The following is a 17,626-nucleotide window of genomic DNA, read 5'->3' as shown; positions in this document are numbered from 1 at the left end:
ATCCCTCTTCTCTCATGTTGAAAATCCAATATATATTTGGTAGTTGAAATGATGTTGAGTTTGACTAGACATGGACTCCTACTGGTATATGCAGGGTAACACACTTAGTGAGAACAAGTCTACCATACAGATGCCTATCCTGTATGTACACTGCTTAGCTTTCCTGTATGTACACTGCTTAGCTTTGAAACAAGCTGTGTTCAATTCTGCTGAGCTATCATGTCAGCACATTCAGACGTTGATCAGCTTCCATACTCATTTGTGTAGACTAACTAAATAACATTGAATAGTTGAAGGTAACTCCTTTAACTTAAAGGAAATCCAGAGTGAGGTTGGGTTTATGCAGGCTACATTGACATCTGATTTGCACAAAGGACTCCATAATTTCAAAGTGAAGCTAGGTATACAGTTATTTTTATCCTCCACTACACAATAAGCAAACAAATAGATACAGTGCCTTGCGAAAGTATTCGGCCCCCTTGAACTTTGCAACCTTTTGCCACATTTCAGGCTTCAAACATAAAGATATAAAACTGTATTTTTTGTGAAGAATCAACAACAAGTGGGACACAATCATGAAGTGGAACGACATTTATTGGATTTTTCACACTTTTTTAACAAATCAAAAACTGAAAAATTGGGCGTGCAAAATTATTCAGCCCCCTTAAGTTAATACTTTGTAGCGCCACCTTTTGCTGCGATTACAGCTGTAAGTCGCTTGGGGTATGTCTCTATCAGTTTTGCACATCGAGAGACTGACATTTTTTCCCATTCCTCCTTGCAAAACAGCTCGAGCTCAGTGAGGTTGGATGGAGAGCATTTGTGAACAGCAGTTTTCAGTTCTTTCCACAGATTCTCGATTGGATTCAGGTCTGGACTTTGACTTGGCCATTCTAACACCTGGATATGTTATTTTTGAACCATTCCATTGTAGATTTTGCTTTATGTTTTGGATCATTGTCTTGTTGGAAGACAAATCTCCGTCCCAGTCTCAGGTCTTTTGCAGACTCCATCAGGTTTTCTTCCAGAATGGTCCTGTATTTGGCTCCATCCATCTTCCCATCAATTTTAACCATCTTCCCTGTCCCTGCTGAAGAAAAGCAGGCCCAAACCATGATGCTGTCACCACCATGTTTGACAGTGGGTGTGTTCAGCTGTGTTGCTTTTACGCCAAACATAACATTTTGCATTGTTGCCAAAAAGTTACATTTTGGTTTCATCTGACCAGAGCACCTTCTTCCACATGTTTGGTGTGTCTCTCCAGGTGGCTTGTGGCAAACTTTAAACAACACTTTTTATGGATATCTTTAAGAAATGGCTTTCTTCTTGCCACTCTTCCATAAAGGCCAGATTTGTGCAATATACGACTGATTGTTGTCCTATGGACAGAGTCTCCCACCTCAGCTGTAGATCTCTGCAGTTCATCCAGAGTGATCATGGGCCTCTTGGCTGCATCTCTGATCAGTCTTCTCATTGTATGAGCTGAAAGTTTAGAGGGACGGCCAGGTCTTGGTAGATTTGCAGTGGTCTGATACTCCTTCCATTTCAATATTATCGCTTGCACAGTGCTCCTTGGGATGTTTAAAGCTTGGGAAATCTTTTTGTATCTAAATCCGGCTTTAAACTTCTTCACAACAGTATCTCGGACCTGCCTGGTGTGTTCCTTGTTCTTCATGATGCTCTCTGCGCTTTTAACGGACCTCTGAGACTATCACAGTGCAGGTGCATTTATACGGAGACTTGATTACACACAGGTGGATTGTATTTATCATCATTAGTCATTTAGGTCAACATTGGATCATTCAGAGATCCTCACTGAACTTCTGGAGAGAGTTTGCTGCACTGAAAGTAAAGGGGCTGAATAATTTTGCCTGCCCAATTTTTCAGTTTTTGATTTGTTAAAAAAGTTTGAAATATCCAATAAATGTTGTTCCACTTCATGATTGTGTCCCACTTGTTGTTGATTCTTCACAAAAAATACAGTTTTATATCTTTATGTTTGAAGCCTGAAATGTGGCAAAAGGTCGCAAAGTTCAAGGGGGCCGAATACTTTCGCAAGGCACTGTAGCTAGCTATGCTACTTCAGCTGTATTGCATGGAAAATATAAGTAAGGCAAGTTAACACAATTGTACATTCAATTTGCAGTAAATGCTTCAGCTAGATAGATTCTTCACATCCGCTATTTCACAAGACGACAGCCTGGTTTGCTGGTTTTCTCAGGAGTCCCTAAAACATTAAACAACATGAATTACAAATTCATTGTAATGTCATAACACTAGCTAGCTAGCCGGCTAATGTTAGCTAGTCAGCCAACTTGCTATATAGCGATTTTCATAAATTAACTTTATGCCAAAACAATATGCTCAAATGTTTGTCTCTTCATTAACTAACACATTCCTCTCAATTGTAAATGTTTTGCTTGACTCATTACGACGTTATAACTACTTACATTTGCTTCCACCATAGTGTTTTGTCAGCCATCTTGCTGAAGAAAGTCACCAGGGACGGGTGGCTCGCGTCAAATTTGTCATTGGAACCTCTCGATATGATTGGTCATATAAAAACATTGGGAACCAAATGCATAATGAGTGCTCTAACTCCCCCTTGCGGTGGTCTGGAGCAATGAAGCCATGACGCTGGGTACCTCTAAGTCCTGCGGTGTAAGCTCGCAACTTTTAAATGAGGATCCATTCATCATCATCAATAGGGTCTCCCAGGTCTTCCTCACATTTTTGCTTGACATGTTTTGTGTCATCGGGAAAAGCCTCTATCAACCCTTGATACAGTTTGGAAATAAATTTTAGAGGTTTGTCAGACTTCCTTAGAATACAGTACTTTCAAACTTTGAAGCTTCTGCCTTGTCCACTTTTCCACTTTATTCTGTACAGACAGAATGATGATCCTGCTAAGACATGATGATCATAGTGTTGTGTACTGACTGTGCACCATGACAGTAAAGCCTGTATAGCTGTTTATACCGTGTCTGTGTGAAAGGTAGGGAATTAGCCAGGGAAACTGTCAGATCAATAACATTGCATTGTAGAATAGTGAAAATTAACTTCATCTGAGGATGACAGATAATTAGTGTACAGGGTCTAATACCCTAAAATATGATGTATATCAGACTCCATTATTATTCGAAGGCTATAGACCCCTAATTGTCTCCAGTGGGTGTAGCAAAAGTTGCGAGCCTTGCGTCACCACTCAGAATGCTATAAGATGCAGGTGTTTAGGTTAATCGTTATGCAATTATTAAGAGGCTAATGAACAAAGAGCTAATATCTTAAAATCCCTTTACATGGCCCAAAACATTAAAACAAAGGCATGAAAATAACACATACAGTCTTGGATCTAATCATCACAATGTTAATCTAAATTATATGGGTGCACCCCTGTGTCGCTCCTCTTTGAACTATGCGCCGTCCGACGAACAGAATAAAACAGTTTCTCAGAAACAATAAATCCATAGTACTTACAGTACAATGAAACATTTTACAATTGTTTTACCTATGAACTCTTCAAACAATATAAACATGACCATTTTATTCACACAGTGACATTCATTTAGTTGATTCAAGTTCCATTAGTCTTCAGCTCCCGTGGCTTCAGTGACCCTAGGACTTCAATCTCTTCTTCGAGATTGCCACAGATGAGGTGTGTTTGACACCTGTTATAGCCCACAGATGGTCTGTCATGCAAACAATGTTATAAATCGGGATTGTGTCATCATGCTGGGCCTCGGCGCCAGCAAGTCGCTAGACACATCTTCATCACTGGCCTTCATCATCATTCACATTTGTTTACTCTCTTTATTTTCCCAGCACAACATTGCTATACTGACTCTAATAAAAACTTACATTGAGCTGTCAAAAAACTTCAGAATATCAGTCTTCAATAATTTGGTCGCTGGTTTCATCGTTTGATTCGTGTCTAGTGTGATTGAGGTATAAAATAATAGCTAACGTTAGCCAACTTTTGGCTAGCTCAACTGGCGAAAATGAGCCAAGTTTACTGGTCACGTGGTCCTAAATCCAGCAGTCTGAAACTTCCAAACAGCCTATCCGACCGCTCTGAAGCGTGTGCATGGTCATAAAGCACACCGATAACACTTTTTGTATCACATTGCAATGATAAAACTGGGGGGCAAAAATGCAATTTAAGAGTGTGTGTGGGGGGGTCAGGTCCCCCCCTCCCCAGTGAAAGTTGCGCCCATGGCCCAGCGTAATCCGGTGGTTATTCCAAACATAGCCAATAAATATGTGTAATCCTATCCTTTGTTTATTCCAAACATAGCCAATAAATATGATGATAAGATGACGGTCGGGATAGTGAGACAGTCAGACTGGTCCGAGGTTATCAAGTGACAGTATTTACTATCAATATTATGGGTGACATTGGGAACACACTGGCTCAGAGTCTGAGTGGAGTGTGTGTGTGTGTGTGTGTTGTGTGTGTGTGTGGGTGTGTGTGTGTGTGTGTGTGTGTGTGTGTGTGTGTGTGTGCGTGTGTGTGTGTGTCCCATTCTAAGGCCACAGTCACAGACATTATAAAGAGGTGGTGTTTATAAAGTCACACTTTTTTTGCATTGAGGGGGCCAGTCGCTTGTCAAAGTGGTCGGGTTGGCTGGTTTGTGGTGCAGGTACGTTTAAGCTTTTCCATCAACGTTACTCTTATAAATAGTATTTTAAGTTATTGTGATAATATTGATGAAAGACGAAAAATGATTATGCTGCATGTTGGCCGGAAATGATCAACAATGCAAATGTTTTAACTCAATCGAAAATATTCGGTTCATAATATGGATAATTAACGGTTCATTTTTGTATTATAACTCTGGTTGTTATCTTATTTATCATTGCCATCCTGCAACATTTTTACCGCCAGAGTTACATGAATGAACCCACAGGAAAGCTCTCAGGGTGTAACAGAGGGATAGGAACAATGCATTTACTATTTACATTATATAAATTGAATTGTCACTTTGTTAGTTATAAAAACTGTCAAAAATAAGTTTGATAGTTGTGCAAATATCAATTTCAGTGGCAATCATTGTATTTGTACTGTGTTTGGAAGTTGAGATCTGAGATGCTAGCCGTTTTCCACCTCATTTGCACTGTGTATATTTCCATTGGTTATCCATACAAAACTCATGCTGGATCAATTTGTATACATCTACACAGACACCCACCCACCCACACCCACCCCCACCCCCACACCCCCACACACACACACACACACACACACACACACACACACACACACACACACACACACACACACACACACACACACACACACACACACACACACCAAGGTTATTATAGTTTAGTGTTTTAATATTCATTATAATTTATTTTCGTTTTAAGAATGTTATTTGACATTTGGTTTATTTTCTGTTCGTTTTCAGATCCACTTTAATAGTTTTTATTTATTTAAAGTTTTATAAAAACTTTTGTGTTTTTGGGGATGTCAGTTCTTGCCACTGTGGGGCAGTAATGCATAAGATGATGGGTCAGGTCATGGGTTAGGTTAGGTTTAAAGGTAGACTCAGCGAGATGACGTAGATGCACGAAGTAAACAGTAGTGGTGCTGAGTCAATTTCTGCAAAAACCAGGAGCGTTTTGGTCCCGTATCTATCACATTGTAGCAGTGTGAAGCACACCCATGTACATTCGTAGATACTCCGTATGACTGTATGAGAGCAAAGTTTTACACCGTGCTCATGTCATTGCGCTCGTTCAAGCAGATAAATGTTGTCAAGTTATTCAAAGTGTGTTGTTCTAGAGCAAAAAAAATAAAAAAAATCCATGTGATCAATGGTCATGAATTTTTGACTGCAGTCGACCGCAAGTTTCTGTAGTTGCTCTTCACCAACTTCCTCCTGCAGTTGTCACTTGCATATTGGGAGGCTCTATTGTGAACCATTCATAAGGGGGGAGGGGCTGCTGTTTTATCGGCTCTCTTTTTTTTTCGTAGTTCATAACTTGTTTTGTACATAATGTTGCTGCTACCGTCTCTTATGACCGAAAAGAGCCTCTGGACATCAGAACTTCGATTACTCACCTCAGATTAGACAAATAGTTTTTCTTCAATGAGTCGGACGGGAGGGATATACTACAGACAACCGTCCAGGTCCAGATCCCCATCATTCAGTGGAGAAGGAAACTGAGCTTTGGAGGAAAAAGATCAGGGTGCCTTGTTAGGATCAGGTGACGAGTGGCTAATCTGCCTTTGCCTTCAGTCCTGATAGCTAACGTTCAATTGCTGGAAAATAAATGGGACAAACTGAAAGCATGTAAATCCTACCAACGGTACATTAAAAACTGTAATATCTTATGTTTCACGAGTTGTGGCTGAACGACGACATTAAGAACATATAGCTGACAGGTTATACTCTCTATCCGCAGGATAGAACAGCAGCCTCTGGTAAGAGGTCTATACATATATGTAAACAACAGCTGGTGCACGATATATAAGGTAGTCTCGAGGTTTTGCTTGCCTGAGGTAGAGTATCTCATGATAAGCTGTAGACCACACTATCTACCTAGAGAGTTTTCATCTGTATTTTTCGTAGCTGTCTACATACCACCACAGACCGATGCTGGCACTAAAACTGCACTCAATGAGCTGTATACAGGAAAACACTCATCCAGAGGCGGCACTCCTAGTGGTGGGGGACTTTAATGCAGGAAACTTAAATCGTTTTACCTCATTTCTATCAGCATGTTAAATGTGCAACCAGAGAGAAAACAATTCAGGACCACCTTCACTCCACACACAGAGACGCCTACAAAGCTCTCCCTCGCCCTCCACTTGGCAAATCTGACCATAATTCTATCCTCCTGATTCCTGTTTACAAGCAAAAATTAAAGCAGGAAGTACCAGTGACTCGGTCTGTAAAAAAAAGTGATCAAATGAAGCAGATGCTAAACTACAGGACTGTTTTGCTTGCACAGACTGGATTATGTTCCTCAAAACAGCTCAACATTCACAAGGCCGCAGGGCCAGACGGATTACCAGGATGTGTACTCCGAGGGTGCGCTGACCAACTGGCAAGTATCTTCACTGACATTTTCAACTTCTCCCTGTCCCTGTCTGAGTCTGTCATACCAACATGTTTCAAGCAGACCACCATAGTCCCTGTGCCCAAGAACACTAAGGTAACATGCATAAAATGACTATTGACCCGTAGCACTCACGTCTGTAGCCCTGAAATGCTTTGAAAGGTGGGTCATGGCTCACATCAACACCATTATCCCAGAAACCCTAGACCCACTCCAATTTGCATACCACCCCAACAGATCCATAGATGATGCAATTTCTACACTACCCTTTCACACCTGGACAAAAGGAACACCTATGTGAGAATGCTATTCATTGACTACAGCTCAGCATTCAACACCATAGTGCTCTCAAAACTCATCACTAAGATAAAGCCCCCGGGACTAAACACCTCCCTCTGCAACTGGATCCTGGCCTTCATGACGGGCCGCCCCCAGGTGGTAAGGATAGGTAACAACACACCCGCCACTGTGATCCTCAACACAGGGGCCCCTCAGGGGTACATGCTCAGACCCCTCCTGTACTCCCTGTTCACTCATGTCTGCACAGCCAGGCATGGCTCTAACGCCATCATTAAGTTTGCTTATGACACAACAGTGGTAGGCCTGATCACCGACAATGATGAGACAGCCTTTAGGGAGGAGGTCAGAGACCTGGCCGTGTGGTGCAAGGACAACAACCTCTCCCATAACGTGATCAAGACAAAGGAGATGATTGTGGACTACAGGAAAAGGAGGACTGAGCAGGTTGAGAGCTTCAAGTTCCTTGGTGTCCACATCACCAACAAACTAACATGGTCCAAGCATGCCAAGACAGTCGTGAAGAGGGCACGACAAAACCTATTCCCCCTCAGGAGACTGAAAAGATTTGGCATGGGTCCTCAGATCCTCAAAAGGTTTTACAGCTGCACCATCGAGAACATCCTGACTGGTTGCATCAGTACCTGGTATGGCAACTGCAAATAGCCCCGCTATTGTTATTTACTGGTAGTCTGTAATTATTTGTTTTTTTATCTCTGACTTTTTTTTAAACGTATTTTCATAAAACAGCGTTGTTGGTTAAGGGCTTGTAAGTAAGCATTTCACTGTAAGGTCTACATCTGTTGTATTCGGTGCATGTGACAAATAACATTTGATTTGATTTGATTTGACCCATGCGAACTGGACCAAAGATATGACTGAAATGGGAACCAATTTGCCACTATTTATGGGTACAGTGGATATAGACAAATTCATGTGATATTTGAGGCTCTATCTCACTAACAGATTGCACAATGTACACGCAAAATATTGTATTATGACTTTCAAGTGTGTGATATGGGGGTAAGATACATGTTTATTTCTACATTATAAAGAAAACCTTTTATAAACAATGGCAACACTGCCATGTTGATCTGAGCCTTGCTGTTGGAAATCCACATTAGTGTGCGACTTTCAGCTGTCTCAGATGCACCTCCCGCGACTTCACTCCTCCACTTTCGTCTACAGTCGTTTGCTTTAGCGTTACCACTCAAACGAGCCCAATATCTGCGGTGCTGCTCATGGCAACGTCATCTCACTGAGTCTACCTTTAAATTATGTGACCCGCCAGATTCAGAAGCTTTAAAACCCCATTGGAAAATAAAAAATAATGGGCATAGATGTCAATTCAATGTCCATTCCACATTGGTTCAACATAATTTCATTGAAATGACGTAGAAACAACGTTGATTCAACCTCCACACCCCCCAAAAAAACATAATTCATATGGTTTTTATTTTATTTTAGTTAGTTTTGGAGTCAAAGATAATAGTTTCAGTGTAATTTAGTTTTTTCAACCGGGTTTATTAATTATTTACTAAATTGTTTTTTCATGATTCGTTTTAATTTTAGTTTCAGTTTTAGTTTACTATAATAACCTTGACACACACACACCTGTCTAGTCTGCCTAATCTGACTCTCTACTACCCTTTACAACCTCTGTTTTGGAAATAATCCATGCTGTTATCACAGACAACTTCTATCCTCAGCTCCCGTCAGAGATTTGTGGATGCTGTGACAGGCCACAACAGACTTTATGTAACAAGGAAGACAGGACCACAGGAATACATGTAGACATGCACTCATACGTTCATGAGCAGGAATAAAGAGCTCCTTGACCAAGCACACCAGTGGTAACATGAACTTTACCCAGTACAAGGACATTTCTGCTCAAAACCTGTTTACTTCTGACAGGAGGCTGAAACTTGACCACAAGTGGTTCTTCCAGCAAGACATCAAAATCCATAAAGAAATGTTTAATTGGCCACAAAATCAACATTTTGCAATAGCCATCTCGGTCTCGGGACTTGAAAACCTGTGGTTTGAATTGAAGAGGGCAGTCCATAAGCACTGACGAAGGATATCAAGGATCTGGAAGGATTCTGTATGGAGGAATGGTCACGATCCCTCAGAATGTGTTCTACAACTCATAAAACATTTTATAGGAAGACTCAGGGCCATTTGCCTCACAAGGTGAGGTATTGAAAGGTATTGAAAAAGGGGTGTCAATAATTTTTACCCTTACCTTTTTGAGAACAAATGATATTACTTGGTAAACAAAATATTTTTATCTGAGAAATTGTATTAGTACTACAGAAAATAATTTCCAAAGTGTTTAGAGCATACAATATAGCTCAGTACTTGACATTTTTTATTTTACACAGTTATTTTTGCTCATCTTTATCAAGGGTGTAAATAATTTCGGACTCCACTGTGTACCCACTCATTCAATCAATAAGGGCAGAATCCTAACATTAATTCACATTTTTGTGCAAATCTGTTAAATGCACTGAACAAAAATATAGAAGCAACGTTGGTCCCATGTTTCATGAGCTGAAATAAAAGATCCCAGAAATGTTTCATTCCAAAAAGCTTATTTCTCTCAAATGTTGTGAATATATATTTTTTTACATTCCTGTTAGTGAGCATTTCTCCTTTGCCAAGGTAATCCACCCACCTGACAGGTGTGGCATATCAAGAAGCTGATTAAACAGCATGATCATTACACAGGTGCACCTTGTGCTGGGGACAGTAAAAGGACACTCTAAATGCATAGTTTTGTCACACAACACAATGCCACAGATGTCTCAAGTTTTGAGGGAACACACAATTGTAGTACTGACTGCAGGAATGTCCATCAGAGCTGTGGCCAGAGAATTGAACGTTCATTTCTCACCTCCAACCGGCCTCACAACCGCAGATGCTGATGCTCCAGATACTCAACTAGTCTAAATAAGTTTTATTGCTTCTTTAATCAGAACAACAGTTTTCAGCTGTGCTAACATAATTGCAAAAGGGTTTTCTAATGATCAATTAGCCTTTTAAAATTATAAACTTGGATTAGCTAACATAACGTGCCATTGGATCACGGGAGTGATGGTTGCTAATAATGGGCCTCTGTACGCCTATGTAGATATTCCATAAAAAAATCTGCCATTGCCAGCTACAATAGTCATTTACAACATTAACAATGTCTACACTGTATTTCTGATCAATTTGATGTTATTTTAATGGACAAAAAATGTGCTTTTCTTTCAAAAACAAGGACATTTCTAAATGACCCCAAACTTTTGAACGGTAGTGTATGTTAATAGATTATTTAATTTAATAGAGGTGCAAATAATTCAACAAACCTGTTTTCACTTTGTCTATGATGTATTGTGTATATATTGATGAGGTAAAAGTATTTCTGAATTCTCTGTAGATTCACTGTATTTCATTCAGTTGCACAGTACAGAATAAACTGTATAGCAGGGGTGGCAAATGTACAGCCCACAATCCAAATCTGGCCAGCAAGCCTGCAGTGGATTTGGGGAAATTATAATTGTGGTTGAAAAACAACTTCTCTCTATACTTGAATGTCTACAACCAAAATGCATTTAGGCATTTAGGCAGGGATCTAGTCGTTAGAGGATACTGTTGAGAATGTCCATATTCATGTGTAAAGTGTATCAATCAGACAACGATGATCGGACAACGATGTATTGTATAGACAGAAGTAGGAACGGTTATGTACAATGCTTATCAGAGCCTCCTTTCTATGTTCCAGCTGCGTTGAACGTTAACACCAACGCCAACCCCAGGGGAGACTGCCAGGTAAGTGGTCCCGCCAACACGTTTCTACAGTATATACTTTATACTGTATATAACTCCCTTGGTTAGCATACAGCAACGATTTCGAAGTGTGTTAATACTGTGTTTTGTACTGCCCGTGCTGTCCACCCCTGTGAAAATAGAGTTCTCCATTCAATCTAACTATGTCCCCCTTTTTGCTACAATAGATTTCAGAAATGGTTTCCCGGAAACAGAAGCCTGGCCTGGGACTAAGAACCACTTTTAAATGGAGAATCTCCATTGAACATTTATTTTAGTCTTGGACTTGGCTGAATCAGTGTCTGGAAACCGTCTCTCAGTGTTTTAAGGCTCGGACCTTGTGCCGCCGCGTTAAGACACCTGCAACATGCTGAGCAATCTGATGGAGATATTCTGTTTCCGATACAGTTGATGTGATAGACTCAGCCGTCGGTGGGAAGAGTTAAAAGCCATTGAAGTGCAGCTTATCAATAGTGTAGTTCATACATGCATACAGACCCTCAATTAGAGGCAGAACAGCACACACACATACAACAGGGGGGGGGATTTACACATACATAACCTTTCCTATAACCAATACTAAGCCACATGTTTGACATTGAGGTTAAAGAAAGTGTGATTTCTCAATTTACCTCATTTAGCTTACCGTTACATTAGACAAATCAGGACGACAATACTATTGTAATGGTTTTTTGTATAAAAAATCTTACATTACAGCTCACTTTGAGCAAATTTGGAATTTGCAAATAATGAATTAATCATAGCAAATTCTGTGATTAACTCAATTAAATGTTTTAATCATTTGACAGACCTACATAGAACGTATGTTCACAATTAAACGTCTCCGTTTCAGCTACACCATGGTATCCGCTCCTGTCCTCCCATGGCCTATCAGCCTTTACAACCATTAGTAGATACCCTGAAATGCACTTAATGCAATTGAGGTACACCTGTGACTGGCAGGGGCAGGAGGGTTCATTCAAGAACCAAAACAAACTTCAACCCCGTTGCACACACATCCTCCCCCCTCACACATACATTATATCATAGCTGCCACCTCTATGTCATAGCTGCCACCGTTGTCACCAAACTGATTGTCACCATTGATAATGTATTCATACATAGGAAAGACATACACACAAACAAACACACACTACTGTCCTTTGAAACTCTTGTACCCACACACACTCTGCCACACGCCATTTATTGACACTCCAAACACAGCCAGCAGTTAATCTGTCACCTCCACACCGACACCGAAAACAACCAGTGGACACAAACACTGCAGACGGGGGCTACCGCCACCATGTTTACGCTGTAGACACCAGCTACACCCGGCCTCCCTCGTTGTGGCAACCAGCCGAGCATGTCGGTGCCTTGTCGACCGACATCACCCCACCCTCACTACATGCCTTGTAGATCTGTATGTGTGCAGTGTGCAGGAGTGACAATGCAAAAGTTGATAGAGAGGTCATTGCTTCTAATGTCAATCATGAACACACCTGAATCAGCCTTTTGGTGAAACTGCTAAATCATGTTCAAGTGCACCTGCTTGCTTGAATAAGGTGAAAGCACAATGATCAAATCAAAATCAAATCAAATGTATTTATATAGCCCTTCGTGCATCAGCTGATATCTCAAAGTGCTGTACAGAAACCCAGCCTAAAACCCAAAACAGCAAGCAACGCAGGTGTAGAAGCACGGTGGCTAGGAAAAACTCCCTAGAAAGGCCAAAACCTAGGAAGAAACCTAGAGAGGAACCAGGCTATGTGGGGTGGCCAGTCCTCTTCTGGCTGTGCCGGGTGGAGATTATAACAGAACATGGCCAAGATGTTCAAATGTTCATAAATGACCAGCATGGTCAAATAATAATAATCACAGGCAGAACAGTTGAAACTGGAGCAGCAGCACGGCCAGGTGGACTGGGGACAGCAAGGAGTCATCATGTCAGGTAGTCCTGAGGCATGGTCCTAGGGCTCAGGTCCTCCGAGAGAGAGAAAGAAAGAGAGAACCCAACCCAATGATGAATGGCTGTGGGTGTTTGAATCACCTGCATTAGTGTAGCCACATTTTTTCAAATGCACCGGTATTGCCACAAGGGTAACAACGATATCGGGCATTATGGATTATTTCAAATTAGTTTGGCTGCATCAGTGTCCTGTGTCTTCCATACGCATACTGATATATTACTTCATCTGTCCATATATATTTACATTGATACATGCTGGAGAATTAAGCAGAAAAAATTGGGAGACAAAATGTGTGTTACTTTGGGAACTAATTTAGTCCCCATGCGATCCCTTTCAATTCCACACTGCCAGTATCTTGTGTCTCCCCATGCAGGCCTACGTGGAGCTGACCGAGCTGATGCATGACCAGCAGAACCAGCAGGGCTGGCAGGAGACGGGCCGATGGGTGGGCTATGAGGAGAGCTACGACCCCGAGGCCGGGGGTTGGGGACCCTCACACATCTCCTACCTCACCTTCAAGAGCCTCATCCAGCTGCGCCGCACCATGAACACAGGTCAGAACAGGGCCGTGTTTATTAGGGTACACAGTGGGAAATGTTTTGAAACGCTTTGCAATGGAAATCGAAAATGAACATTCTTAGTCCAGGTAGAACCTCGTGTTTTGTCCCATGGTTGTGTTCATTAGGCACCAAACTGAAGAAAATGTACTGAAACAGGGAGGAACTACTTGGGCTTGTCCAATGAGAAATGCAAATTGTCATTTTAAGTTCTGAAATGTTTTAAGATGTTTTCCGTTGCATGCCCTAATGCAGCGTTTACAAACTAGGGGTTTCAACCCTATGTAGGTTGCTTGATTTGAAAATAGGGTCACGAGAGAAACTCTGGAGAAAAATTGCTGCTTGGTTCACAGAACCATTGTGATGTGAGTAACCTTCGATATCCGCCGAACAGGTCGTGACAAACAAAGCCGTTTCTGTTTACTTCCTACAAATGTCGCTCTAACTTGTGAACGGTTGAAGCTATAAGCTATTACAATGCTCACAAGCCACACAGACTCGGAGGGGAAAAGAACATGATAATTGAAAGCGATGATGGTGTTCTTTTCTACACAGAATGTCATGCACAATTATTGCCTGATAATCTTCTGAACTTCCTAATACCTTTCTGATGCATTTCAGTCACTTCAAACCATACTTCCTTCAGATTGAAGTACAGTCAGACTGATTTGTAATAGATTGTCATAGCGCCCAAATAAAACATGAAACATTAGCTATTGATTACATCACTTTCTTTACATGGTGAGGTTGTAAATAAAAATATATATATTTATATATATCAAAATGGGGTCACTGGCCAAAAACATTTGGGAACACGACCGAGTATAGAGTTGAATGGAGGAAATGGTCCAACTCCAATAGTTTTCAAATGTGTTCTTCCTCCTTCTCTCGTAGAAGTATTACTTATCTGAATGGAATTTATTTGAATTTGAATGGAATAGAATAGAATAGAATGGACTGAAAAGCCTGCCAACTGGGCACGCCCCGTCATTTCAAAGTGGACTTTTGGGTAATATTTGGTTGAGATGTTGATCACTGAGATTTCAACCATTATTCACTGACTCAAAAAGACAGCCAGAAGTTTTGTAAATTCCCAATATGTTATCAATAAGCTTTCAAACATCTAAAAGCACAACTAAATTCCAATGGAAAAACAATATCTGCTTTTTAGTTTAGGTGTCATCTAAATGTCTTATCTGCGCTTTCTAAGGCGTCACTACAGACCCGGGTTTGATCCCAGGCTGTGTCGCAGCCGGTCGCGACCGGGAGACCCATGAGGCGGCGCACAATTGGCCCAGCGTCGTCTGGGTTAGGGATGGGTTTGGCTGGCCGGGATGTCCTTGTCCCATTGCGCTCTAGTGACTCCTTGCGGAGGGCCAGGTGCGTACACGCTGACTTTGGTCGCCAGCTGGTACGGTGTTTGCTCCGACACATTGGTGAAGCTGGGTTACGGATTAAGCGAGCAGTGTGTCAAGAAGCAGTGCAATTTGGCGGGGTCGTGTTTCGGAAAATGCATGGCTCTCGACCTTTGCCCCTCCCAAGTCCGTACGTGAGTTGCAGCAATGGGACAAAACTGTAACTACCAATTGGGGTGAAAGAAAAGTACACAGTGCAAGTGATCAACAATATTCTGCACAGATTATTACAGCAAGTGTGAAGATCTCCACAACTTGCGACCTTTGCATGCTATCTTGAACATTAATGCTTTCTATGATTAAGTAGGAAGAGATTTATACTAGTTACAGTAAACTAAACTCAAAATGTAAAATTGGATGTGTTGCACATTTTAAGGTTGAAAAAATACAGTTACATTCATTTGTAAGATAGCCTTAACTTTAAGCTGTTTACTGTAATACGAAAATACAGTGTCAAGAAAAAGTATGTGAACCCTTTGGAATTACCTGGATTTCTGGGTCATAAAATTTGATCTGATCTTCATCTAAATCACAACAATAGACAGTGTGCTTAAACTAATAACACACAAATTATTGTATTTTTCTTGTCTATATTGAATACATAATTTAAACATTCACAGTGTAGGTTGGAAAAAGTATGTGAACCCCTAGGCTAATGACTTCTCCAAAAGCTAATTGGAGTCAGGAGTCAGCTAACCTGGAGTCCAATTAATGAGACGAGATTGGAGATGTTGGTTAGAGCTGCCCTGCCCCATAAAAAACACTCACAAAATTTGAGTTTGCTATTCACAAGAAGCATTGCCTGACGTGAACCATGCCTCAAACAAAAGAGATCTCAGAATACCTACGATTAAGAATTGTTGACTTGCATAAAGCTGGAAAGGGTTACAAAAGTATCTCTAAAAGCCTTAATGTTCATCAGTCCACTGTAAGACAAAATGTCTGTAAATGGAGAAAGTTCAGCAGTTACTACTCTCCCTAGGAGTGGCCGTCCTGCAAAGATGACTGCAAGAGCACCGCACTGAATGCTCAGTGAGGTTAAGAAGAATCCTAGAGTGTCAGCTAAAGACTTACAGAAATCTCTGGAACATGCTAACATCTCTGTTGACGAGTCTACGATACGTAAAACACTAAACAAGATTGGTGTTCATGGGAGGACCCCACGAAAGAAGCCACTGCTGTCCAAAAAAAACATTGCTGCACGTTTGAAGTTCGCAAAAGAGCACCTCGATGTTCCACAGCGCTACTGGCAAAATATTCTGTGGCAGATTAAACTAAAGTTGAGTTGTTTGGAAGGAACACACAATACTATGTGTGGAGAAAAAAAGGGACAGCACACCAACATCAAAACCTCATCCCAACTGTAAAGTATGGTGGAGGGAGCATCATGGTTTGGGGCTGCTTTGCTGCCTCAGGGCCTGGACATCTTGCTGTCATCGACGGAAAAATGATTTCCCAAGTTGATCAAGACATTTTGCTGTCGAATGTAAGGCTATCTGTCCGCGAATTGAAGCTCAACAGAAGTTGGGTGATGCAATACGACAACGACCCAAAACATAGAAGTAAATCAACAACAAAATGGCTTCAACAGAAGAAAATACGCCTTCTGGAGTGGCCCAGATAGAGTCTTGACCTCAACCCGATTTGAGATGCTGTGGCATGGCCTCAAGAGAGCGGTACACACCAGACATCCCAAGAATATTGCTGAACTGAAACAGTTATGTAAAGAGGAATGGTCCAAAATTCCTCCTGACAGTTGTGCAGGTCTGATCCGCAACTGCAGAAAACGTTTGGTTGAGCTTGTTGCTGTCAAAGGAGGGTCAACCAGGTATTAAATTTGGTTCACATACTTTTTGCAATGTGAATGTTTACACAGTGTGTTCATAAAAGACATGAAAACATGTAAATGTTTGTGTGTTAGTTTAATCAGAGTGTGTTTGTCTACTGTTGTGACCTAGATGAAGATAAGTAAACATTTGATGACCAATTTATGCAGAAATCGAGGTAAATCCAAAGGGTTCACATAATTTTCTTGCCACTGTATTGTTGAATTGTGTTTGGTTGACAACGCAGGAGAGTTTCATCTGAGCCACTGGCTTTATCCTATTCTTTAAATTTTATTTTTTGTTGAGATGAAGACGTGAATCCAACATATTAATTATTCATTTGTAGACAAACTGGAATGAAATCCAGACTAAATCAGTGGCACAGATGAATCTATGCAAACAGAAGATACATCTCCTTCAAATGTTGATATTTGGTTTCGTTGACAACCAAGCACAATTCAATATCCAGTTTGTCTCAAAATGAATAATTTGATACTGTATGTTCGATTCACATCTCCATCTCAACCAAAAATCTAAGTCAAAGAATAGGACAAAATCTTATCAATCTTGTAATGCACTTTAAATCAAGTTTGATTTCATTTAGCCCTATTCTTTAACTTGGATGTTTGGTTGAGATGGTGACATCCAACGTATTAATGATTACATTGAAGCAATGTTGATTC

At 40.9% G+C, this 17,626-nt stretch overlaps 1 protein-coding gene across 3 annotated transcripts in view; it reads left to right on the top strand.

The window, feature by feature from the left end:
* The first annotated feature begins 4,604 nt into the window (after positions 1-4,604).
* LOC139368252 (solute carrier family 4 member 1b (Diego blood group)) overlaps positions 4,605-17,626 on the top strand; it is a 45,053-nt gene continuing 32,031 nt past the window's right edge. Inside the window, exons 1-3 of one of the 3 annotated variants that reach the window (XM_071106965.1) lie at positions 4,605-4,640; positions 11,132-11,178; positions 13,519-13,699. In XM_071106965.1, the coding sequence (XP_070963066.1) occupies positions 13,543-13,699 (157 nt within the window). In that variant the 5' untranslated portion in view covers positions 4,605-4,640; positions 11,132-11,178; positions 13,519-13,542. Of the gene's footprint in view, positions 4,641-11,131; positions 11,179-13,467; positions 13,700-17,626 lie in introns of those variants that run through there. The other 2 variants (XM_071106966.1, XM_071106964.1) reach the window with 2 other exon arrangements.

This window comes from Oncorhynchus clarkii, chromosome 16, assembly GCF_045791955.1.
Source record: "Oncorhynchus clarkii lewisi isolate Uvic-CL-2024 chromosome 16, UVic_Ocla_1.0, whole genome shotgun sequence".
NCBI classification, from domain to species: domain Eukaryota; kingdom Metazoa; phylum Chordata; class Actinopteri; order Salmoniformes; family Salmonidae; genus Oncorhynchus; species Oncorhynchus clarkii.
Note: the sequence above shows the minus strand (reverse complement) of the source record. Positions and strands in the feature narration are given on the sequence as shown.